At 57.3% G+C, this 24932-nt stretch overlaps 2 protein-coding genes and 1 long non-coding RNA gene across 3 annotated transcripts in view; all 3 read right to left on the reverse strand.

Annotated features, from left to right (window-relative positions):
- TTLL2 (tubulin tyrosine ligase like 2) overlaps positions 1-931 on the reverse strand; it is a 6191-nt gene extending 5260 nt beyond the window's left edge. Inside the window, 1 exon segment of the mRNA XM_049654681.1 lies at positions 755-931. Within this exon segment, the coding sequence (XP_049510638.1) occupies positions 755-931 (177 nt within the window).
- Positions 932-3711: 2780 nt separating this feature from the next.
- LOC125939060 (uncharacterized) lies at positions 3712-6692 on the reverse strand. The gene is made up of 3 exons (XR_007462926.1): positions 6151-6692; positions 4248-5038; positions 3712-3928 (listed from the first exon to the last, which is right to left on the reverse strand). It is a non-coding gene; the product is annotated as an uncharacterized LOC125939060 (long non-coding RNA).
- Positions 6693-15663: 8971 nt separating this feature from the next.
- The window catches only part of UNC93A (unc-93 homolog A), a 36722-nt gene continuing 27453 nt past the window's right edge, over positions 15664-24932 (reverse strand). Inside the window, 2 exon segments of the mRNA XM_049654591.1 lie at positions 15664-16437; positions 24703-24834. Of these exon segments, the coding sequence (XP_049510548.1) occupies positions 16172-16437; positions 24703-24834 (398 nt within the window). The 3' untranslated portion in view covers positions 15664-16171.

Below are 24932 nucleotides of genomic sequence, written 5' to 3' on the forward strand. Positions count from 1 at the left end.
GGGAAGAGGTGAAGGAGGAGGTGAGGGAGAAGGGGAGGGGAAGGGAGAGGTGAAGGAGGAGGGGAGGGAGGAGGGGAAGGGAGGAGAGGAAGGGAGAGGGGAGGGGAGAGGTGAGGGAGGAGGGGAGGGAGGAGGGGAGGGAGAGGTGAAGGAGGAGGGGAGGGAGGAGGGGAAGAGAGGAGGGGAGAGAGGAGGGGAAGGGAGGAGACATGAGGGAGGAGACATGAGGTGAAGGAGGAGGTGAGGGAGGAGGGGAGGGGAAGGGAGAGGGGAGGGGGGAGGGGAGGAAGGAGGGGGAGGGAGGAGGGGAGGGAGCATCAAAGTCCCGCAGAGGGTTAGCGGTGCCCCCTCCTCGCGGTGATCTGTGTAAACTGGGTGGTGGGTCCCAGGTGTCGCTGTTCCTTCAGAGGTTTTTGAAAGATCACATATTCTGTGACCTTGTTAAGAGGAGGCTCCGATGGTCCGAGAGGGGTCAGGGCCCGGGAGGTTCTGGATGGAGGTGGAGAGGCCCTGCAGAGGAGAGGGGGAGCGAGGGCCCCTGGAGGGGGGCTGCGCGTCACGCGGGGGTCAGACTGTTTACCGCCGAGGCAGCCTCGCCTGCGTCCGCGTGGTAAGGAGACGATGCGGGTTATTTGACCACAGTCCGCGCGCTCCCGCTCCCGCTGCTCCCGCTGCTGTCCTGGCCGTGAACACAGGGCGGGCTCACACCGCGAGCCGAGCCGGGGCGACGCCCACTGTGCGCGGGGTCCCCCACCTGCGTTCTGCCCCGGGAGCGGATCTGCTGGGGCTGCAGGCGACCCCGTCCCCTCCACTGCGTGTCGGCGCTCCGCGTCGCGTCTGCCGCGGGGGCTGTCCCTGTCCCCGCCCCCGGGGTCCCTGCTGCCTGCACTTCCCGGGGGCTGCGGGCCAGCACGACTGTGGAAATGGCCATTCGCCCGCCTCACCCAGCGAAATAGGAGTTGTTGAGGTCAGGGCTCTCTTTTTAATCCCTGTTCCTGCATTGAGTGCCCTGTATGTTTGTGGAACGAATGAATGAACCAGCAGCCCAGTGTGGGGTTGGGACAGGGGAGAGCAGGGGGGGGTATAGTTTTTCCTGTAATGAGGGGAATACACATTTCATACATTTTCGATCCATGTCAGCCATGATTCCTACTCCGTTGCTCATTTCCGCCCCAAATTTCCTCTCTCTTTTTATAAACTCCCATTTATCTGGGTCAGGATCCAAGAGATTTATGGCTAACTTCAGCTTCTCAGTCTTGAGCCCAAACTTTAGTGGCAAATTCTATTCACAATTAAAATAGACATCAGCATACCTGACCTTTTACCAGATACACACTAGGCCTTTCTACCTTTACTACGAGTGCTCAAATCAGCGACTGATTGGTTTAAATCATATAAAACATGTAATAAACTGTATGTTTATTTGGACGTTTGCACTCGGAACGGTGACACGTAAGGGGTCCTCGTGGGAACTGAAACGATCGCAATTATAACGAAATTAATGAAAGACACGAATAACTTCTATGATCAGAGCAGCCCGCACAGGCAGCGAGCCCTGGCTATTTCCCGAAGGCATCACTTTATGTTCACTGATGCTCATAATACATAATTGCGATATTAAGATGGGCTCACTGTACTAAGACTTAAGAGGCAAGCAAAGTATCGTGTAATGTGATAAAAACATCACACGCAAATACACATATACATTATAACGTGAAACTATGACATGAAATTGTTAATTATTTAAGGGCATTTGCCATTCAGCCAGGGCAGGAGCCGAGACACCGGTCAACTTAACCCTGGCAGTTCTGAACTGAGCAATAGCCTGGGCGAAGAGCTCTCAGGGCCCACGGGCTTTATTCTGAAAAGAAGGCGGTAAACATTCTCGCTGAACTTGAAAACACTTTATTGGGAACCACGGTTCTCAGCGTCCCTGGGCAGTCACGCTGATTGGCCCAGGAACGTATCAAGGTAGCAGTAATTACTAATCACGTGCGAACTCCACAAGGTCACTGCACGGAAATTATGACGTATATGTGTATATTGACAGAGTCGCCATCTCCCGCTTGCATTTCCGCGTGCCCTGTCGCGTGGGAGGCTACGCTTTTCAGGTGCGGCCCGTGGGAGGGGCTCTGTGAGGCGGGCACGTCCCTGACAGGGGGACGGCCACAGACCTACAGACCCTGCAGGCGAGTGAGGCTTGGTGGCTAGAGCCCTCTCTGGCCCTCCGAGAGGAAGGTCGGCCTCCACATAAAAACTTCCAGAAGGAAACTGGAGCACGCAGAGCTACTCCCCAAGCCGCTATCCGAAGGGAGGGGGCACCCGCCCAGAAGGTGAAGGCCACGTGCTTGTATCTCTGCTAGGAGAGCGCGAGTCCGTTACCGTGAACGTGGCTGGAACGCTCGTAGGGGCAGAGCGAGCCCGCGTGTGCACGGAAAACACCAACACGCATCAAAACATCATCACCGTTGAACCACCGCGTGTGGAGCGGGAACGAGCGAAGGCGGGGCCGACCTGGTCACGTGCAACCAGGGACACACATCGCAGAGCGGGCCCAGGTCTCGCGTCCTCCTCGGCAGAAACCCGGCCGATGTAATCAGGGCAGAGGCCGCGTCTGAGAAGCAGCAGCAACCTGAACTTCAGAAGCCGACTTCAAGCGTGTGATTAGGTCATTGTTATAATTACCGGGTTTTATGATCTCTTGGAGCCTGGTTCAGCCCTGGCCATGCTCTCTCCTGGCTTGCGGAGGGACAGGGCTTCTTTTCCCACACCTTGATGACATTCCTGGGCACACGGGGCCCGCTGGGAGGGAAGCGGGCCAAACACAACTGTTGCCCCCACTGTGGGAACAATGAACCCTCAGAATGGCCCCTGGGATCCCTGCTTCTCCCAGAAGACTCATTCCGGAGCCGGAATTTGTGGGAGGGGACGGCTCCCAGCCTCCGCAGCCCCTCAGACTGCTGAGTCCCACGTTGGTCCTTCCAAAACGGGACCTTGAAGAAGAATCAGGAGGGAGCCCATTGTGTCTATGCACACTGCGTTTGGAGCTCATTCACCGTGTGAGGGACAAACCACCCCCAGCTACCTTCCGTTTGAACCGGACCCGGCTGTAGTACGAAACCATGTGATTGAATGCCATGAATTTCTGTCGTCTTTGAACTGAGAGAGGAAATATTTGGGGGTCGAGGAGAGGGACCCTTCTTGGGTGACCCTGAAATCAGACGCTGCAAAAGCAAACACAGACCCCACCGAGGCAGAGAACCGGTTTCTGTCCACGTCCTTCGGTCTCGGCTTTCGGAACCTCAACGATTAATTTCGAAAGCCTCTGCCCCACCTTCGTTTGGAATTACTGGAGATTTACCACGCGCAGCCTGTGTGCTCATGTGTCCTGGGTGAAAACAGGGTGTCATCAACTTTTTTTACTATCCACACGGCCTTGCCTCTGGCCATACTCGGAACAGTAAAAACACACCGCCCTGTCGTGGATCAAAGAGTCACGCACACGACAGAAACTTCACACTGCTTCGCGCAGCGATTTTCAGATTTAGAGGCGAGTTGTTCAGACGTGCAAGGAACTCCGTTTTTATCAACTAGGAGCGAACGGCGACTGTAGACTCTTGTGTCATTCTACGTGGGCGAAGCCACTTGGTGGCTGACCGTCCCCCTCAACCACCCCCCCCCTTTTTTTTTTTTAAATAAGTTGTTATTAACTTAAAATCAGAACAGTTTTTAAATATTCTAAATCAGTGCCCGGGCACAACTTTTTATACTGGTGATAGGTTTTGTTTTATCATTAAAGCCTTCAGTTCCCCGGGGGTGAGGCCACACCCGATTCCGCCCGAGGCTTGCATCCAGTGGACCGGAACTGACTTGACGTGAAAATGTCCAGTGTCCCGGGACCGGGGAGCTACATTTGCCGCTTTGCAAACTGCGTATGGAAAGGCAGTGGGTTCCCCCCCCCCCCCCCCCCCCTGGAAAGCCTTTGAGATATCAGATCTACGTCTGAAGGCCACACTTCTTAGCATGGCATTCAAGGCCTTCGTATGAGTCTTCAGCCGCTGTTCAGCCCGACGCCACTCCCCGCCCGGACTTCCCAACCCCGCCTGGCAGGGTCAGGAGCCGGGTATCCGACCCAAGCCCTACTGTGGCCTCAGGGCATCCCGACTTGGTGGCCCTGAGCCCCGCCTTCTCTCCTCGCCTGCCCTCCCTTGCTCCCCTCCTCTGGGGCCCACACCCTCCACACCTACCTTGGGGAAAACCGCTCCCTCTGCATCCAGCCGTCTGTGTGCCAGGAGATCCGTGCTCTGCCCCGAGGCCTTGGCGTCCGTCCATCGGGTCTCGGAGAGCACGGGCTGCTCGGTGTGTTCCGGGGGAGCGCCCCCACTCACTATGGGGTGCCGTCGAGCTCTCCCTCAGCCCACGTGTCACAGGATGTGCTCCGGCCTCGCGCACAAAAGCGTGTCGTCAAGCGATACAACCCAGGTGGGCGGGATGCTCGTCCTCCTAAGTCCACCAGGTCTGAGTGCGGTGGCCCCGCTGGTCAGAGCGCACACGGCCCCCTGAGCCGTCGGGGAGGGGTGCGTCCCGGGACAGAGGCACGCGCTGGGGCCCCCTTCGGCTCCCAGGGTGACTTCCATACGCTCGTCCCCGAGCCCGGCCCTGCTTGCAAGTGGGTGTGCGGTCAGCCTTCGGCAGCCGCAGAGCCCAGTCGACGGGGCAGAACTGGAAGCTTCCTTGCTGGTCCCTCCGTGATGCGAGCCTGCTCGCCTCACAAAGGGGGGCACACATCGCCGCAGGGCCTGAGGGACCAGGCCCCATCCGGGTATGGACCTGGGGCTCCTCTGCACGTCCCCCCCCTCCTCCGGAGGACCGTCTTCTTTCTGTGGGGATCACACTCAGCTCAGAGCCCAGCGGCCCCATCAGCCACACACCTGAGGACACAGAGAGGCTCAGGGCAGCTGACAGACGGACGAGAAGAGGCAGGCAGGCTCCTCTGGGGGCCGTCCTGGGACCTTCTTGTACTTCACCCAGGTGGGACCTCAAAATAGACCATTTCCACATAAGAACAGTTGAGTTTCCAAAATGAATCGTTATTGTTTCCATATATATATATGGAAGTTTATTCATTGTGAGAGAGAAACAGAGACAGAGCATGAGCAGGGGAGGGGGAGAGAGAGAGGGAAACACAGAATTGGAAGCAGGCTCCGGGCTCCGAGCTGTCAGCCCAGAACCCGACGCGGGGCTTGAACTCACGAACCGTGAGATCATGACCTGAGCTGAAGTCGACGCCCAACGGACTGAGCCCCCCAGGCGCCCCTGAATCTTTATCGTTTCTGTAAGTCAAGTTTACACCTGAGACCTCAGTTGGCCCCGTCCTTCCCTGGCTGTGTGCTGCCTCCACACCCTCGTTCTGTCCCCCAGGCCCGGAGCACCACACCTGTGGACTTTGGGACACACCCCGGGCAGAATCCGCCCTGCATTTGTATATGAGGTGCCTCCCCATAGGATCTTTGAACTCAGTTCACTCAGGCTTCAGCATCTTATTACTCTGTTGATGAATGTTTAATGTTTCGATGCCAACTATTTAATTACAGACACTGTTATACCCTTTCAGGACCAATAAATTGCTTCACATGATATATAAAACTGCACAGCACAACAGAGCCCTGGCTAAGCTGTCCCAGGGGAAGGGAAACACTGCGGATTTCCTAATTAGCAAACCAAGAACAAAAGCAATTCATCGTACGTGGCCCAGAAGGCATTTTTCTTTCTGGGTTTGATGTGTTCATTCGTTGTTAATTATTTATCGTTACCCTGCAGCCGTACGTGCTGGGAAGTGGTGTAGAAACCAAGAGTCATTGAGTCTTTCCCCCGACCGTCTTCCCGAGCACCAGATTAAGGTGGGTTTGGTGATGATTTTGAGTCAGGGGCAGAGACAGGGCTGGCCATCCAGACACAAGGAAGGATATCTGGGCCGAAATCGTCTACGCATCCTGAATTTGTTGAATAGTGTACAATTTTCCCCTTCGATTAGAGACATTTGGGTGAGTTTCCCAGCTGTCTGCTCTCTGGGGAAGGTGGCATACAGTCACCTCTCACAAAAGAGACTCTAAGGGCACATGAGCAGAAGAAGGTGGGGTGCACACTTACCAGGTGAAACGTGTTGGCTTCGTCCAAAGTGAGCGCCGAGAGCGAGCGCATTTCCCCGAACTGCTTCTTCGCAGGTTCTTCTCCAGATTTCTCGGTGGGCTCAGTTCTCCCTTGACTTGTGCCCATGGGATCCTGTCCTCCTCAGACACGGAAAGGCTTAAGGAAGCCTGGGGGCCTCCCAGGAGCTGACCACACAGACTTTGGATCTTGTGGCTAGAGAACTGGCCGGGAGGCAAACGGGCCACCGCTGCGTTGCTCAGGGACCACTAACACCGCTGCCCCAGGCTGACGCCGATGCCCTCGGGGGCCCGCTGGTCACAGCCCCGGGGCCTCCCTGGTCACAGCTCCGGGGCCTCCCCATGCGGGAGCCAACACCCTTGGGGCTCGCTGATCACAGCCCCGGGGCCTCCCTGGTCACAGCTCCGGGGCCTCCCCATGCGGGAGCCAACACCCTTGGGGCTCGCTGATCACAGCTCCGGGGCCTCCCCGGTGTGTGCTGTTCATGACAGTCTCGCCTCACCTTCAAGGGTGAGCGGTCCTCACACTGGGACACACTTAACCTGCTCTGACAGGATCCAGAGGAAGTTAGGTTCATTATGATGCTTAAATCTAGAACTTTGGTGGAGTCCAAGGAAACAGGGAACCGATAAGTAGAATTTTCACTTTTTTTTTTATACCTCAATCCCACCTCCCCCGAGTGAGCATCAAACTCACACCCCAGGTGGTTGATGGAAAGAGACTCTTCTCTACCACCTACCAGGCCCAAGGGAGAGACGTGTGAGAAACCACATGGTCTCTGGGAGCCTAGAAATCTTTCCTGCCTTCGAAACATCTTCCCAACCAACACCCAAGCCCTTGACATTTGCCAGCTAACATTCACTGAAAACGCTACCTAGCACAGCACCCGGTTCATTGGAAGGATGGAGAATGGGCTTTTTGTGGTTACCATGACCTCCTCAGTACTTCTTGAAGGACGTTTACAAACATGAAACTTCTGCAACAAAAACTTAATCAAGAGAGAAATACATGTAATTAAGTACAAGAAAAGAATCCATGGTGTGACAATTGCTGCCCTTGAAGGAAGTGATAGAATGTTGCAGGTGTCCGTTTCCTGGTCTGGGTGTTGGCCGTATGGATGTTTTCAGGTCGTAGAATTTTATCAAGCTGTACTTGTGTGATTGTACATTTCCTGTATTTTACATTGTCTTTGTTTCACAAGTCAGTAAAACGTTCCAAAAAAAATTAAGGGCATATATCTCTGTTGACGAGTAGCATTTGGAGTTACCCTCCTCACTTACCCTTTTAGTGGAAAAACAACCAAGAGTTAAGAAATCAAGTTCTATCCCATTTCTTCAATTAACCAACTCTTTGACCCAGGACAAGTCATTAGAGGCATTAACCTTGCTGATTATTCTTGCTTTTTTTCATCATTACCACACGAGGGATGCGAACTAGAATAATCTTAATGCCCTGTCCTTCCCAACCCCCCAATATTACAGTCCTGCAATGATCCTTCACCCCCTCCCATATCGGGCTCTAGCCACTGCCTCGTTTCCCAAGAAACCTCCTGGGAAGGGCTGGGAATCCTTCCTGTCTCCACTTCTCTACTCTTTCTAAGCCACTTGGTTCAAGTCTTCATCCCCAAGACTCCCACTGAGTGGCTCTGCCTTCGCACAGGTGATGCCATTTTGCCAAATCAATGATCTGTCCTCTACTGTATCTGCCCAACACACCCCAGCAGTTGACAAGAGAGCTGAGCGTCTTTGGGACCTGTCACTAACTGGGCTCTGCCATGTCAGTCTCTTGGGGGCACTCATTTGTCCCCACGGTCACTTCCCTTCTGGTCCCTCCTCCTCACCCTGGCCTCTGAAGACGGAAGGTGCAGGGAGTGAGACCGTAGGGCTTTGCTCTGCTCCAGGACCGCTCACTCGGCTGGTCTCCTTCTGCACCATGGCTTTAACATCCTCTCTCTAGGCTGATGTCCCGGTCTCTCTGTCCCTAGGACACCCCCACATTCCAGCCCCAGACATCTCACCGTTGCCCACCAGAGCCACGTGGATGTCTGAGAGCTTCACGTGTCACGTGCTCAACACCAGGCTCTTGATTTTCTCCTCTGCGAGGCTCCCCAGTCTGAGTAAGCGGCCATTTGCTTCTCCCACTTATTGGATAAGCCAGACTCCCGAGTTTTCCTTGGCTCTTTCTCTGCCTCAATACATCTTGTGGCCTCTGCCCTTAAAGCATGTCCCTGGTCCCACCGGTTCACCCTCTTTCCATTCCCTGCCACCGTGACCGCCTGGGTCCCTCTTGCCAAGGCAATGGCCTGTGACTCTTTGTCTCACCTCTGCACTTACTGTGCCCTCCTACCAGCAGCCAGAGTGAGCCTTTTACAATTAAGTCATATGGCGTCGCTTCTATCTTGTGGGTTCTGTACGGGGGGGGGGAAGAGTGTCCCCCCACGTTCATGAGCTTCTCTGGAACCAGGGTCATTGAGCCGTGATTAGTTAGGATGAGGTCATGCTGGGGTAGGGTGGGCCCCGGTGTCCTTATCAGAAGAGGAGGAAAGACACAAAGACAGTCACAGGGAGGAGAATGTCACGAGAGGACAGACTCACGGAAGTTGGCCACGTGAGGTCAGAGGCAGAGACCCGTGTGATGCATCTACGAGCCCGGGAATAACCTGAGACGACAGGAACACCAGGAGCTGGAAGAGGCAGGACGGATTTTCCACTACGGCCTTCGGAGGAACGTGGCCCTGCCCACACCTTGATTTTGGGCTTCCAGCCTGCAGACCGTGACAGGATGAATTCCCACTGTGTTCGCCACTCAAATGTATTTTTATGGACTTCATTACAGAAGCCACAGGAAACTCTTCAGGTTCCCATGTGGCTCACAATAGAATCCAGTCGAACCTGGTCTGGGGGCCCTACGTGATCTGCTCTGCTTTCCGGCCTCGTGCACGTCCGGCCTTCCCTCCCTGTGCACCTGTCCCAGCCCCAGGCTGCAGTGGGAGGCTGGCTCCCCTTTACCTAACCGGGCTCCACTCTGCTGAGCGCCTCCCGATGTCCCTCATCACATCACCTCCCCCGGAAGCGGGCACTTCCACCCGAGAAAGAGCGACTTTGCCCCTCAGTTACACCAGCATCCGTCCTGACCCCGTCCTCGAGTGAGTGCATAGACACGTCTAATTTGCTGACCTGAGAATTTCCTGGTGTGACGAGAATTGTTCAGGGCCATTTTCCTGCTTGGGACCTGTTGGGGTCACCGATGGAAGCCTCACGGATCCGGTTCAGGGGCAGGAAATACTTGCTGGGACAGCAGAAATCGAGGTTGTCTTCTCTAAAACCGCAGTGGGACAGAGGTCATGGAGGGAGGTCGGCGAGGGACAGGTGGCAGGAAAGACCTTCAAATGCTGGCACCTGGGGCTCCTCACGTATTTGGAGCGTTGAATCAGATCCGTGGCCCCTAGCGTGTTGGAAATGTTCCCAAATCTGCTTTTCTTCAAGGGCATCACCGCCCAGGATTTTGTGGATGGCCCCCAGGGCTCGCCGAGTGGCTGAGCAGATCCCAGCATGCGTGCTTGGCTGTCCAGAGATCCCCCATGGGCCTCACGGTCATAGCTTCAATTGTCCACTTGGGTCTCTGAGCACCTGCGGGGGGATAGCTGGACAGAGACTGGAAGGAGAGAGTCCCTCTGTAATGAGGAATGGTTCGTACTATAGGAGACCATCCCGAGGGGAAACACAGATGCAGGTCTGTTCCACACTTTGCCTTTGAACTCCCCGATAAAGGCTGGCCCTTCCAAAGCGGCTGGTAGGGAGGCCTTCCATTGTTTTGTTCTGTTTCTGTGAGGAAGTTGGGGGAAAGGGCAAAGGAGCACCTCGCTGGGAGGCAGGGTTTTGTTCTACACCGAACGAGGCGCGGGGCGTCGGGAAGGTGCCTGGCCACACTTACGGAGAGGGCCGGGGGGAGCCGCAGGGTGGCCTGGTGAGCACGTGTCAGCACCTTCCAGGGACAGGATGCCCCTCTGCCAGCGTGTGAGGGCGACGGTGGCCACCCTGCCCGCCAGGGGGCGCTGTGTAAGCGCTGTGGCCTGGGCTCCTGCCGGGGCTCCAGCAGCGGCAAAGCGGGGAGCACGCGGGGTCCCACCCACTTGGCTTTCTCACCGGGCAGTCTGTCCTCATCCTCGCCCTGCAGGCTGATAAGCCCCGTGGGAGGGAGGGAGGGACGGATGGGAGGGATGGGAAATGGCCCGACCGCCAGATTACCTTCCAGCTGTGTGATCTGCCCACATTCTCACCCCCACATGGGAGGGGACAGATCGTTGCAGGTGCCAGCCGGCGTGAAGGAGAGGACAGAAGGCTCCGGGACGCATTGAAAGGGCACCTGACGCAGGCAGGTCGCTGCCTGCGGAGAGCAGGCTGGTTTTACAAGGAAGAAGTGACATCTAAGCTGAACTTTGAGCGCTGAGATAGTCAGCCAGGCAGAGAAGGAGGACGGGTATTTTCATAAAGCCAGCAATGACCACAAAGTCACAGAGATGTAAGAGACAGGGATGTTGATATGTTGATACTTGGGGTGGGGGGGGGTGGTCAGGTGAGGTGGGACAAGTTATGGGGAGCCCCGCACCCCAGGTGGGGGCATTGGGGTTTTATCCTGAAGAGAACGGCCATTACTGGTGAAGGGACAGGGACAGTACCGTGTCAACCTTGCACTTCGAGGGACTGTTGATGGGGTCATCCGCCAGCAGAGACCACGGGGAGAAAAGGGGTTTGGAAGAATTCCAGAAAGCAAAATGGACAGGGCTGGTGACTGATGGGGGGTGACAGGTGGGGTGACGGCAGTGTCGGGGAGGAGCCTGCAGCCGGTGACTCTGCGTGGGAGGGGGACCAGCGCACGAGGGTGGTCCCTGGCAGGGGCCGGACCTCGGGATGCCCGCCTGCCTGCGGGTGGCCGAGGAGGAGGGGGAGCCTCCGAGGGGCTCCAGGCCACCTGGGCGGGGGTTCAGGGCCACTGGAGGCTGGCGGGGGAGGAGAGCAAGGGGTGCCGTTCACAGTGAGGGAGTGGCCCAGGCTGGAGGTACCAGTGGCCAAGGTGTGTGTGCTCCTGGGGCCTCAGTGCACCACGGTGTGGAGTTTCCCTAGGCTGGTTGGCTAAATGTGGGTGGAACTATTATCTTTGTGTTGTTTTACGGCATCCCAGGGGCAACGGAATCCTGCGACGTCAGATGACGCGAACCACGGTAATAACAGTATCTAATGAATATTTGCAATGAACGAATAAATAATGAGTGAATATTTAGTCCCAGAAATTCTTTAGAAGTTGTCTCCAACTTTAAAAAACGCACTTCACATGCCATGAACTAATTAAGTGAGCACGAAGCGTCAAGGACCCAGAAATAATCTGCTTTAGAAGCAATGCTTGGTTACGGGGCACCTGGGGGCTCGGCCGGTTGAGCGTCTGGCTTTTGATTTCAGCTCAGGTCATGATCTTAGGGTCCTGGGATGGAACCCCCATCGGGCTCTGCACTGGGTGTGGAGCCTGCTTGGGATTCTCTCTCTCTCGCTGCCCCTTCCCCGCACTCTCTCTCTCTCTCTAAAATAATATTAAATAAATAAATAAACAAAAATAAAAACAATGCTCAGTTAGACTCATATATCAACCACAGAGTCAAACCACAAGGGAGATTTTATTTATTTAATTTTGTCTGTTTGTTTATTTTTGGGAGAGAGAGAGAGAGAGAGAGAGAGAGAGAGACAGAGCACGAGCAGGGGAGGGGCAGAGAGAGGGGAGACACAGAATCGGAAGCAGGCTCCGGGCTCTGAGCTGTCAGCACAGAGACGGACGTGGGGCTCGAACCCAGGTACTGCGAGATCATGACCTGAGCCGAGGTCGGTGGCTTAGCCTACCGAGCCCCCCGAGCGCCCCGTTACAGGGGGAACCTTTAAAACTGCTCGTACCCGGGCTCCACCCCGGACTGCCCGAAGTCAGGCCCCTGCGCTGGGCCCTGGGCACCTGAGAAGGACTTAGTGCCTTTGGGTCAGAGGTCAGGAAAGACCAAGCCGGATGCCCACGAGTCAGGAGGTCGCGAAATGAGGTCACGCACGTGGAAGGCTTGCGGGGGGTCAAGCGCTCGGTAGTGCTGATCCTGAGGCTGGGGGCCTGCCCTGCCACTCACGGGACACCCGTGCTGCATGGTGCTCTCCCACTGCGCTGGGTTCCGGGGGTGCCTGGTGGGGGTCTGGAGGCCAGCAGACTCGGGAGAGTGAGGCGCCTGCCTGGTCACCTCACCAGAGCACGCGTGCACGGAGACTCCTGGTTTAGCTGGGGTGAGGCGACTGGGACACACTCCGTGACGAGGCCCACATCGCATATATTTTATGCCGACGTTGGAAAGAGAAGGCCAGGCCTCGTGGGTCTGTGAGCTGGAGAGGAAGTGATTCAGCAAGGCAGCGGTGAGCGCCCAGGGACTCAGGGCTTGGGGACATTAGCACACTGTGGGCCAGGGTCGGGGGGCGGGGGGGACAAACGGTCATGTGGTCGGGAAGGGGGCGCAGGGGCTTCTGGGAGGACTCGAGTTGGGGCCTGTGGCCAGAAGTGGGCCTGGAAAGAGGCCCCGGAGGAAGGAGACTCTCTGGGTTTGATTTTGACGTGAGGCCAGAAGTGGTGAAGTCCGTTGGTATTTCTTCTCTGGCTCGGTCACTTGCTGACCAGTGAAATGGCTTGTGTGCTGTGACTCCCTGAATAACCCAGGTTGGAGTGGACCCCGATCCAGCCCCCTTCGGGGGTAGGGTAGGATCTCCGAAGGCCCTGGGCCCTGGCTCTGGAGGAGAAGGCTCTAGGCTCCCGCAGCAGAAAGTGACCCAGCCGTCCCCAAAGCCCGCGCCCTGGGCGTGCTGGCTCCCCGAGCCACCTGTGCACAGGACCCCATTCAGACTGCAGGCCCTCTGCTCTGTCAAGGGTCGCGGCGATCAAACCGCCATAAAACACACGCGGAGGTCCGTCAGACGGCGACTGCCCGTGCCTGCCCCCGGTCTCCACTGGGGGACCCGCATGAACACCCACCCCTTTACATTTTAGGACCTGGAAAATGATTCTCTGTGAAAACACTGACAAGGCCCCTTTTATCAAGTAGTGATGATTATATAATGTCTTTTTTTTTTTTTTTTTTTTAATTGCCTTGGCTGCCAGGACGCTTGGGCTCATTTTTGTAAATTGCAGGAACTCCCTACCGGCTGCAAGCCTAGATTTTTTAAGACATTTACTTTCTCTTTATTAGGTGCTTTTAACTTTCCTATTTCTACCTTTGCCATTTTATTTTAGATTTATCTCTGGTTTCAGGAAGGTTTTTAATCATACATTGTGACATATATACATTCATACGTTCTATAGTTGTTGAACCTCACCCCCTTCAGTTACTCTGAGCGAGCAGTAAAATTAGGTATTTGTTGCTGAGCCCTGGGAGTCGGGCCAAGCGATTTATGGTTGTTGGATCAGATCAGTCGAGGTTTGTAATAACGCCACGGAGTCTAGGGTCGCGCGGGCAGGGCTGTCTTTTAACCTCAGTCTGGGGAGGAGGTGGGGACATCCCGTTGTACACGGAGTTTCACAACAACACCTTGTCTGGATTCCGGGAAGCGGGGAGATCTTCACCGTACAAATGGAAGACTGAAAGCGAGACTCAATCACTTCCCTTCTGCTACAATCCAGGCTTCCTGCTGGCACAGGCGAGGCAGGAAGTGCTCGTCTGACCGAGGCCACTGGCCACCCATCCTTCACCCGCCGGCCAGGCCCCACAGCTGGGCGCAGGGGCAAGCTCACCAACTCTTCTCATCAGACAGTTCGGAGCGGGGAGAGAGAAGAGAAGGCGGTGATGGTGTAGGAGGCGATGTTCGGGGAGACCCGATGTTCAGCCAGGCGGCTCGTTTGGCGGACAAGAGAGTGCCGCTTGCCCAGAGCCTCCGGGAGCACCGGCCGGCCGCCCCGGACCACAGCCCATGTCCGCGGCAGCGCTGACCTGTGGGCCTCTGTCACTGCATCAACAATGGCAAACGAGGTCAGGGCCCGTGGGACCCCTCAGCCTCTTTCAAGGCCAGCGAGAACCCTGCTCTGGGGGCGCCGGGGGGCACTGTGCCCTCAGCCCTTACTGAGAGAGCTTTTGCTCCCCGCGTTGGGACCAGGCTGGCCTTGGGGCCCCAAGTTACAGACCAGGCCCCTCAGCCCACGCTCCCCTCAGCCCACGCTCCCCTCATCTTTGAGTGCCCAATGGATCAGGAAGGGGCTGGCACCCCGAGCGACAGAGCAGAGCATCCAGCCTTTGCTGTTTAAGCCAGACACTCGACAGCAAGCTGCCCAATGTCACCAATCACCAAGGGCACCTCCCCGGCCTTCGAAAATAATAATTAAAAAATAAGTAAAATAAAACGAGACAAAATAAGATAAAGTAACATAAAATATCAGGCCTGCCTGCATCCCCCCTGTGTCTGGGCTTTGCCGTGGGGTGCCACTTTGGACAGGTGCCTCTCCAGGTCTCTCCAGGGCTTTGCACAAACTTCCGGCTCTGCTCTCAGCCTGGGGTGGGGGGGGGGGTGCTTTCCTGTCGACCTTTGGCCCAGGGCACGCTTCTCAGTGTCATCTATGTCTCAGCAGACGCCCGGTGGGGTCAGGACGGTGTGGCCCGTTTTTTTCCAGGATAATCTTCCAGGGCGCCTCTGGAAGGTAGGAGGGATTCCTAAGCGAGTTGGGGTGTCTCCCTCTCAGAGGCCCTGAGCCGAGAGAGAAACCGAAGATCAGTTCCACACCGGCCTGTCTTACCTGATTTGCATCCAGGAACGCCACACGGTTTATTTACGGAAGCCCCAGCCTCCAAGGTGGAGGGGACCGTGCCTGTCATGAGCTGGGTGCGTTGGTGTGGAGGGGCCGGAAGATTCTCAAGGTCGCAGAGGCGTGCGAGCAAAGGTCTGGAACAAGATGTCCTGGAGAGGAGCCTGGCGGTCTCCTTGGGACAGGACTCAACTCGCCTCATTGAGATGGGGAGCCATGGAAGGGTTTTCAACAGAGGTTTGACCTGATGGGGCTCCGCTGAAGGTCTGGAAGAGTGCCAGGCTGCAAAGGAGGCTGGGGCCTGGGTGGGGGTGCCAGTTCGTGGGGAAGTGGGACAGGCTTCACGGGAAGTGGAGGGAGAAGCCTGGGCAAAGAGCAGGTGCCTTGGGGTGAAGGGGGCAAGGGTGACAAACCCCAGGACACCGTCAGAGGGGCCAGAGGGCTCTGAGAGCCTGGAAAAGGGAGAGGCTCAGCAGGGAGCAGAGGCCAGCGTTAGCAGCTTGTTAAAGACGACGAGGGTGGGAATAGAGGGAATAGACCGTTGGTGGATGCGGGTTCTGATCGGAAGGTGCGTGTGTAACAGCTGTCTTACGCATTCTAGTCTACGGCGGGCTCACTCACTTGGTGACTGGTGTGTGTGTGCTCTACTGAGTATTTAGAGTAAAAGTGTTTGCACAGAAGATAAGTCCATGATGTAGTTGCGTTTATTTAGAAACTCATCGTCTATAAGCTTCAAGAGACGTAAACTCTTGCCTGGCTTTGTCACTCACCGACTCCGGGAGGGAGTCGGCGGGCTTGCCTGGGCATCAGTTTACCCATTTGTAAAACGACGCTGTTGGACTCCCTACGTCCACATCCTTCCAATTCTCACGAACGACCACAACAGCGAGTACGACAGAAGCAAGTACAGTGGTTTGTTGTATCTAAGCAAGTTCCCGTTGGCTGATGATACACCGGACTTTCTTCCTTTGTGAGATGAATGGATCCCTTCACGTTCCCTCTCGATCTCTGCGAGCAACAGGGTGGATGGAACGCTTATTAGAATCGAGAAAAAATCACACAAAACCATGTGACGGTGTGATGTCTTCAGGACGGCTCAGTGTCGCTGTCGTAGTTGAGAAGAATCGGTTATAAAGTCTGAGGCACTTCAGATGGAGCTCTCCTGGGGACGCGGGGCTCCCGGGCCTGGTGCGCGTCCCTTTCACATGGCTGTCTCCGTTTCCTCCCCCTCTGCTGGCTTTGCCTGCTCCGCAGCGGCTGGCCTGGCCGCCTTCTTGGCCTCCAGATACTCCACGGTCCCGTAGGCCAGCATGGCCAGACTCAGGACCCCCAGCAGGATGTAGAGTTTGATGTTGACACACAAAAATGTGCTGTATCCAAAGGCGATGACGAAGCCTAGCGATTCCCATAGGCGGTAGTTTGCAAAGGCAGCCTCCTTGTTCTTCTCAAAAAGAACGCCGTAAAGAGCTGCGGGGGAGACACGGGTATGAACACGTTGCTTCAAAACCTCAAACGATTGCTTTCAGCTATTGCTGAAAACGGTGGCTTTCCTGCTGCCCTATTTTCTCAACAAAATCAGGAATTTTCGCTTCGTACCAAAACCGGAATTATTTCACGATGGGGGCTTTGCCAAGTCAGGCGACACATCGTTGGCAGTGAGGAAGCATCGTACGTAAAGGAAACACAGAATTCACGCGACGTTAGCACTGGTGGGAACTCGGGTCAAGCCGTCACTCGGTGGGTGACTATGTGGGAAAGGAAAAGGTGAGCTTGGAGGCCTGACCTGTGTGCCACACGAGGCACGACCACTCCCTGGGGTCCCAAGCAAAGACGAACGCCGTGAGGCTCCTCTCCAGGATATCCAGAACCGTCTCGACGGTTCCCTGCCTTATCTCTCGTCAGCTCCAGACCTGTTTCCTCCTCTCTTGTCTTACCTGCTCCGTGTTACCCCACACTGCCGCTACGGCCATCTTTCTACAGTGTAAACGTGTCATATCCCTCCCACACCGGTGCCTTCAGTGGCCCCGCCTGGCTTTGGGGTAGAACGAATATCTCATCAGGGATGCCGCTGTCACCTGGCCTTGTCCCAGCCCAGCACCACCTGTCGCTGTGGAGCGTGCCCCTCACTCCGGCCCCACCGCCAGGCTTCTATGCCTCGTGCCCTTGCACGTGGCCGGCCAGCGGCGGCACGCCTCTGATTTTTCGGTCAAGTTCCCCACGAGGCCATCCTGCCCAGCGTCCCATCCTCATCACAGTAATTCCAGCGCTCTCAAAGTGTCAGTAAAAGTACTCGTGGAATGGCCAAGTGGACCCGTGGATGGACGGCGACTTCATGAAGCGAGTAGGGAACCAACAGGTAAAACACCGAGCCCACGTCCCGCGGGGTTGCTGCGCCATGTCAGAGACCCGATGCGCTCGCTCGGAGGATAAATAGTAACACAAGGAAACGGGGGGGGGGGGGGGGGGCGATTCCAGGACAAGAGCTGCCTCTTCCTCTTCGTTCCTTCTGGTTATTGCCCAGAAGTCCCCCACCCCGGGTGGGAGTGGAGGTAACACAGGACGTGTAACCAGAGTAGAAAGCGTGAGACAGTAAGTAGACCAACGCGTCAAGTGTAGTCCTGTAGCTCGGGCAGGATGAACGGACTGCCCTCTGCCCCCAGCCTCAGTGGGGCCAGACGTGATCTGCGCCTGTTATTCCTGGGGACGGTGGGAGTCTGGGAAGTCGTGGGGACTTTCCTGGGACCGTCCTTCCCTTCCTGCACGGCGGGCAGCTGTGCACGGTGGGAGAGAGAGCACACACGGAACTCTCACACACCTCCCTTCCCCGGCTCCCCTCCTTCCCTTGCCCTTTGCCCTGTTCCCTCTCCCTACATTCTGCAGGGGAGGGATGGAGGGAAGAGAGGCCCCCCAGCACCGCGGGGAAGGTCGGGGGCCAGCAGCAAGGTTTCCTGTGGCCCTGCCTGTGAACATCAACACCCAGAAGGTTTTTCTTGGCATCTGGTTACTCGGCTGTCCACCCATCACGGGAGGGACTCAGGAGGGCAAGGCCACCGGCACGATACAACGTGAGAGGCACATTATGAACAACATACGTGTGTTTGGGACAACGGGAGGCTGTTTGGAAGGCTCAGAGGAGGTGCCCTTGTGGTCCGGGTCTGCGAGGCGTCCATCTCAGTACAAGTTCACCCACAAAGAGAGTCTGATAACAAGACCTGGGAGTTAGCAGTTCCTCAGGGTATTTTGAAGATTTCTCGTCTTCCTATGGATGGTCGACAGATTCAGGAAATGTGCCCAACGTCACTCATCCTTAGGCAAATGCAAATCAAAACCGGGATGAGGTATCATCTCACGCCTGTCGGAATGACTAAAACCAACAACACAAGAAAGCACAGGTGTTGGCGAGGATGTGGAGAGAAAGGGACCTTTGTGCGCTGTTGGCGGGAAAGCAAGCTGGTGGGGCCTCTATGGACAACAGTGTGAGGTTCCTCAGAAGTTAAAAATAGAACTACCTCGGGGCGCCTGAGTGGCTCAGCGGGTTAAATGTCCGACTCGTGGTTTCGGCTCAGGTTATGATCTCACGGTTCATGATATCAAGCCCCAACATCGGGCACAGAGCCTGCTGGATTCTCTCTCTCCCTCTCTCTCTGCCCCTTCCCCGCTCGCTCTCTCTCGCTCCCTCTCTCAAAAATAAGTAAACATTAAAAAAAGATAGAACTACCCTATGATTTAGCAATTGCACTGCTTGGTATTTACTCGAAGGGTATAAAAATACCGATTCAAAGGGATACAAGCACCCCGACGTTTATGGCAGGATCATGCACAAGAGCCAGATGACGGAAGCAGCCCAAATGTCCACTGACTGACAAATGGATAAGGAAGATGTGGCATGTATACAATGGAATATCAATCAGTCATAAAAGGACGAAGTCTTGCCATTTACCACGACACGGATGGAACTAGGGTGTATTACGCTAAGCGAAATAAGTCAGTCACAGGAAGACAAATACCATAGGACTTCGCTCGTAGGTGGAATTTGAGAGACAAAACACACAATCATAAGGAAAAAAGAGAGAGGAAAACCGAGAAACAGACTCTTACCTACAGAGAACACACTGATGGTTCCCAGACGGGAGGTGGGGGGTGGGGGGAGTAGGAAGGAAATCCAAGTCTGAGACACCAGGGCTGTGAGTGGCAGGTGTTTCCATGTTCCATGGCCAACAGGTATGGTGGTCCCCTTAGTAGGTACAGCGCCAGAGCAAACACACCCCAATTTCATGAATATTCTAGTGACACGGCCACTCTGACTTTAAGCTAATGCGTTTGTCTGGAGGTTGGAATCTTTAGATTTCAAGATTAAATTTGAGTCTGGCGGGTCCAGGCTGACCGCCTATCAAGGTTCTTCTCATCCTCAGTGACTGATGTGATGAGAAAAGCACTTTATTCTGGGGGCTTCCTCCCCCAGAGCCATAACTCCAGCCTAATCATGGGAAACATCTGATAACCCCAAATGAGAGATAGGCTACCAAATGCCTGACCGGTATTCTTCCGAATTGTCAAGGTCATGAACAACAAGGAACAATGAGAAACTTTCACAGATCAGACAAAGGAGATGTGGCAACTCAACGCGATAGGTGCCCTGGATGGGACCCTGGGTGGGGGCCTGGGTGGGGGCCCGGGGTGGGGGCCTGGGTCAGGCCACGGGAGGACCCTGGATGACTCTGGATGGGACCCTGGTTGGGGGCCCTGGGTGTGGCCTCTGGGTGGGACCCTGGAACACACAAACTAGAGAAAACCAAATAAAGTCTAAAGTTTAGTTGACTCATGTACCAACATTACTTTCTTAGTTTTGACAAGTGTTACCACGATTTTGTAAGATTAGCGTTAGGGGAAACTAAGTCAACGGTATACGGGAACTCTCCAGACTGTCTTTGCAACTTCTCTGTGAGCTCAAATGATTCCAAAATAAAAAGGTTATTTAAAAAGAAAAGGAGCCTTTCTGCCAGCCCCATCCTGCCCCAGGAAGGCGCCGGTGGGTGGGCGCGGGCAGAGGCTGACTCCTGTCCTCGCATGAGGCGAGAACGGGTCCTCGGGCCGTCTTGTTTGCTTGGAAAAGACAGGTTAAGTGAACTGGGCACATAAGAGCTCACGTTTTCTGTGTTCGTCAACCCAGAACAGCCCTTTGGGCGGCTAGCAGGGCGAGGGAGTATTTTTAGCCCAGACGTTCTGAATCTCAAATGCAGCGCACTGGTGTGTGAGGGTTGCTATAGCAACGGCACCTGTCTTTCCTGAACCGTCAGGGCGAATGAACAGACGGGAACAAGTGGCCCAGATCGAAGGTTCTGCGGGAGCCTCTGGAGCCCCGGGGGATGTCCAGCGTCGGGCTGCACAGCCCCGCTCCCGGAGGGAGGCCGGGTGGGCCAGGCATCTGGTTTATTCTGCGTCAGTGTTTGAATTGGGAAGCGACGGCGAGAACACAGAACCGCATGCTGCCTCACGGATCGGGAAAGGACGGGCTCGCCTCACGCATCGTCTCAAACGAGAGACACACGTCCAGGGACAAGATGAGAAGTCCAACTCGCTCTTTCAAAACACAAGAGAGAGCTGCTCTTGGCGGGGGCCGTGGCGGCAAAAGCTGACCAAACTTCCAGCCTTCATACACACAAAGACCGCGGGGACGCTCCGTGCTGCCCGGCCGTGAGTTCTAGGCCAGCCTGGTGGAGTCAGCCTGCAGGGGACTCGGGGAGTGAACCATCGCTCCCCGCTGAGGCCACTGCGAGCTCAGACTCCAAAAGAAAGTCTTAAATCATGAAAAGAACAATTTTCCCCCGCAACCAGTCTCTCCTTGAAAAAAAAAATAAGTTTGTGCCTGTGCAAGAAGACGGAAATAGCTCATTTTAACTCAAGGCAGTCCTTCCTCCGGCCATCCACCCGGCCGGAACGTCCCGCTCACCCGCGAGACCTCGCCTGACGCGGTCTGAACAATCTGGACGAGGCTCGGCCTCAGTCTCCCGCGTCCGAGGCCGGGAAAGGAGGGCGAGAGCCGCGATTCCCGTGTCTCGGGGGGGAAAGGAAGCCAAGCATTTTTGCCCCAGTCGCCTGAAACAGCTGGAGGCTTTACCGTAAGGAGTGTCACGCGGCATGCGGCCCCTTCTCCGGTCCCTCGCCTGACCTTTAACGTGCAGACACGAAGAAAGTCCCGAGGGGTCAGAGACGCCCGCAAGCTGGCAGTAACACGCCCGCAGTCGCCCACCCCTGCGTGCGGGTTCGCTGGGTGACGTGACCTGTCCGTGGTTTACAACTCGGGACCGCCAAGAACGCTAACGCCAGTGTCTGTGCGTCCTTCCTTCACCGGCGCTATGGGGACAGTAGACAGGCCGTGAAGCCCGAAGCCCTTAAACGCAGCAGGGTCCGCTCTGTCCGAAGACGTTTTTCAGCTGCCCTGTGAGCTGACAAGCACACAGGTCGTAAGGAAGGGGCCACCGCGGGGTCCGGAGGCCGTGAGGGCCGAGGTCGTGGCCGCAGGGGCAGCAGCCGGCCTCCCGCCCTCGAGGAGTCGGGGGATGGGCCCGACTGAATTTCTAGCCCCCTGCTGTTTCCCAGGTCAGGGCTGGGTGGTCGCACCTCTAGGGGAAGCGGCTCTCTTCCTGGCCAGTCCTGGGCCCCTGACACTCCTCCCCATCCCAGGCTGTAGATGGGTCTGTGGGAAACTCGGCTGTCATTTTCACTCACTCCCCAAATCTAAGACCGCGGTCGCGTGGCTTCCACCCCTGCCGCCCACGCCCCTGCTTCCCGCTCCCGTCCCGGCGGTGCCTCCCAGGCCCCTCGGCTCTGGCTCATCCCATCACCGCCGACAGCTGACACGGGAGCCCCCCTGACGCCCCAATCGCTCGGCTCCGGCTGACTCCCACATCAGGCCTCCCTGGGGGCTGGTCGAGCCCCCTGCTCAGATCTCCACGGGGCCTCCCTGGCCACCTGCTGGGCTCCAGCCACTCACTGTGCAGCCGGACCCGCTCCCGCTGCCCCTGTCACCTGCAAGGTGACCTTCACTTCCCTCCCACGGGGGGTCCTCCTGCTCAGCGGGAGTGAGACCCTCCGTGCACAGCCTCCCGCCCGGAAGCCTTACGACCAACGGCCCAGCACGGCGCGCCCCTGAAGTCAGGGCCAGGCCCTTGGACCCCTGTGCCACGATGGTCCCTTCCTCTGCTGTGTGTCTCACGCCACCCATCCCTGTGGGGCCTCGCATCCTACAGACACCCATCACCCTCAGCCGGACCTCTGGTGGCCTCTGTCTCAGGCTGCACCCTGTGTGACCTGGCAAGTGCCGTGTCACTGCCTCCTGGCCTGTGTGTGTGGGTGGCCAAGCCTCGGGGACACCAGCTGGCTCTGCACTCGCTCCCGGCCGACTCCAGAGATGGTCTAAAGGAACGGCCGGGGCTCTGGGTGGCAGCTCCAGGCCTGGGCCCCAGTCCTAACTCTGCCCTCGGGGCCCGGCCCTTGCATGTGACCTTGTCTTTCTGCTTTGCCCCCCGCCGGCTCCCCGAGTGTGGGTGACAGTGAGCCTGCCCGTGGGCCCTGTCCCTGAGTGCCTTCCCAGCATCTAGCATGCAGTATAGCTCACTAAAGCGGCCTGTCCTGGCTGTCCCCGCTGTCCCCTGCTGTCCCCGTTGTCCCTCACTGTCTCCTGTGGTCCCCGCTGTCCCCTGTTGTCTCTGCTGTCTCCTGCTGTCCCCCACTGTCCCCGCTGTCCCCGTTGTCCCCACTGTCCCCTGCTGTCCTCGCTGTCCCCCACTGTCCCTGCTGTCCCCCACTGTCCCCTGTTGTCTCTGCTGTCCTCTGCTGTCCTCGCTGTCCCCCACTATCCCCTCTGTCCCCATTGTCCCTGCTGTTCCCGCTGTCCCTTGCTGTCCCCTGCTGTGCCCGCTGTCCCCCACTATCCCTGCTGTCCCCCACTATCCCCTGCTGTCCCCACTGTCCCCCGCTGTCCCGCTGTCCCCATTGTCCCTGTTGTCCCTTGCTGTCCCCACTGTCCCTGGCCAGCTCTCTGTGAGAACTCTGCTAACTCCTCTCCTCGTGGTGACAAGTCCTCCTGTGGATCTTTATTCCGACTTCCTTCCTGTGGTTCCCAAAGGGCGGCTGTCCTCGGAGCCAGGGGGACACCTCTGTGCTCCTGTCCCCCTGTTCCTCGTCCTCATGCCCTCATTCAGCCGCCTTCCCCTCTGCTGGCCCTTCCCTCACTCTTCCCCTGACTCGGATCTAGACGCATCCTCGGGAGTGTGGACCTTACACAGAAGCACCTGTCAGTGCTGAGAGCCCCCACCCGCGTCCTCTCTGTGTCTGTGCCCCCCGCCGTGTGTCTGCCCTTCCCCCCCATCCTGGGACGCCGCTCCCGAGGCCACAGGCCCTGCCCGCCCGCTGGCCCGGCGGCTCCCGCACGCTGTGCATTCTGTCCGGAAGCTTGGCCTCCTCACCTTCCCTCCCCTCCTGCTCTGCGCAGCCACGGCCGCCTCCTCCGTGCAGCTCTGTGCTGTCTTTCCCGAGTTAACACCGCAGACGTCCGTCCCTCCGTAACCTGATGGGGCCGGCCTCGTCCTTCCCGGGGTGAGTGCTTTCTGCTGAGCGAAGCTGGACCCTCCCCGGGGAGCCTGGCCCCTGTCGGCCCCCAGCCTCCCCACTCCACCACCCGGCATCCTGGCCCAGCTGTCCCCTCGGCGTGTCCCATCCTCCGTGGCCACCACACCTGTGTCCCCCAAATTCATAGGTTGACCCCTAACCCCGAGGTGACGGTGTCAGGAGGTGGGGCCTCTGGGGGGCGATTCGGTCACGAGGCGACTCCTCGTGAGCTGGACCTGTGTCCTTATGAGGGGTCTCCAGAGAGCCCCCCTGTCTCTTCCGCCACGTGAGGACACAGCTCTCTGAACCAGGAAGCGGCCTCCGCTGTCTTGGTCTCAGACTGGCAGGCACAAGACTGCGAGGGGTGGACGTCTGCTGCTCACGAGCACCCACTCTGCTCTGTGGCATACCTCTCGAGCTGCTCCGGCCTCCCCCTGCCTCCCGAGCTCCCCTGGCCTCCCCCGGCCTCCCCCTGCCTCCCCCTGCCTCCCGAGCTCCCCTGGCCTCCCCTGGCCTCCCCCTGCCTCCCGAGCTCCCCTGGCCTCCCCCACCCCCCTGGCCCCCCAGGCCTCCCCCTGCCTCTCAAGCTCCCCACCCCGCTGACACCGCAGCTCTATCTGGGGACAATCAGCCGGGGCCTGGCTCAGGCGTGACCTCCAGATGCAGCCCCCACTGATCGCCTCCCCACCCCTGACTCCATTCTCCCAGAAAGCAGAACCCGCAGTCCCAGTGCCCTTGCTTGGAGGCTGTCACGGTAACCTGCCAGCTCGTCCACCGCGGGTATCACACAGCCATCTCCCCATCTGGACCGAGGCCGCCTTGAAGGCCTCTCCAGCCTCCTGGGCCCGGCACCGGGCACGCTCCTCAAGCAGAAAGCCGGGGAGGGACCACCACTCTTAGAAGGGAAGGGAGCTGTACCCTTGGGTGATTCTCGTCTTTTGCACCTCGGGTCTGAACCGACGCTCAGAGGAAGTCCCTCAAGTCCACGGAAAGAACCTGGAGCGGGCCTCCCACTACCCCCCCGCCGGGCACGTCATCTCCCCAGGTGGCCCCGGCCGCGGGGTCCTCTGCCACCGCCTGCCCCCCACGGCCGGGCCAGGCGGGAGACGCGGGGGCGCTCACCGTTGTTCTGCGTCTGCCAGACGGCGTCGGACACGCCCCAGAGGCCAGAAAACACGAAGAACACGGCCAGCTGGCGGGGGTGAGGCTCCCACAGCAGGAGGGCGATTATGCAGCACAGGTGGGTCACCGCACCTGTGGATGCAGAGGGGAAACCGCCGGGAGTGAGGGCTCCGAGTGGTTCCGGAGTCTCCCTTTGCCGCACTGTGTAAACGTTTCCTGGGAATGCCCCA

Source organism: Panthera uncia (genome assembly GCF_023721935.1).
Source record: "Panthera uncia isolate 11264 chromosome B2 unlocalized genomic scaffold, Puncia_PCG_1.0 HiC_scaffold_24, whole genome shotgun sequence".
Taxonomy (NCBI): Eukaryota; Metazoa; Chordata; class Mammalia; order Carnivora; family Felidae; genus Panthera; species Panthera uncia.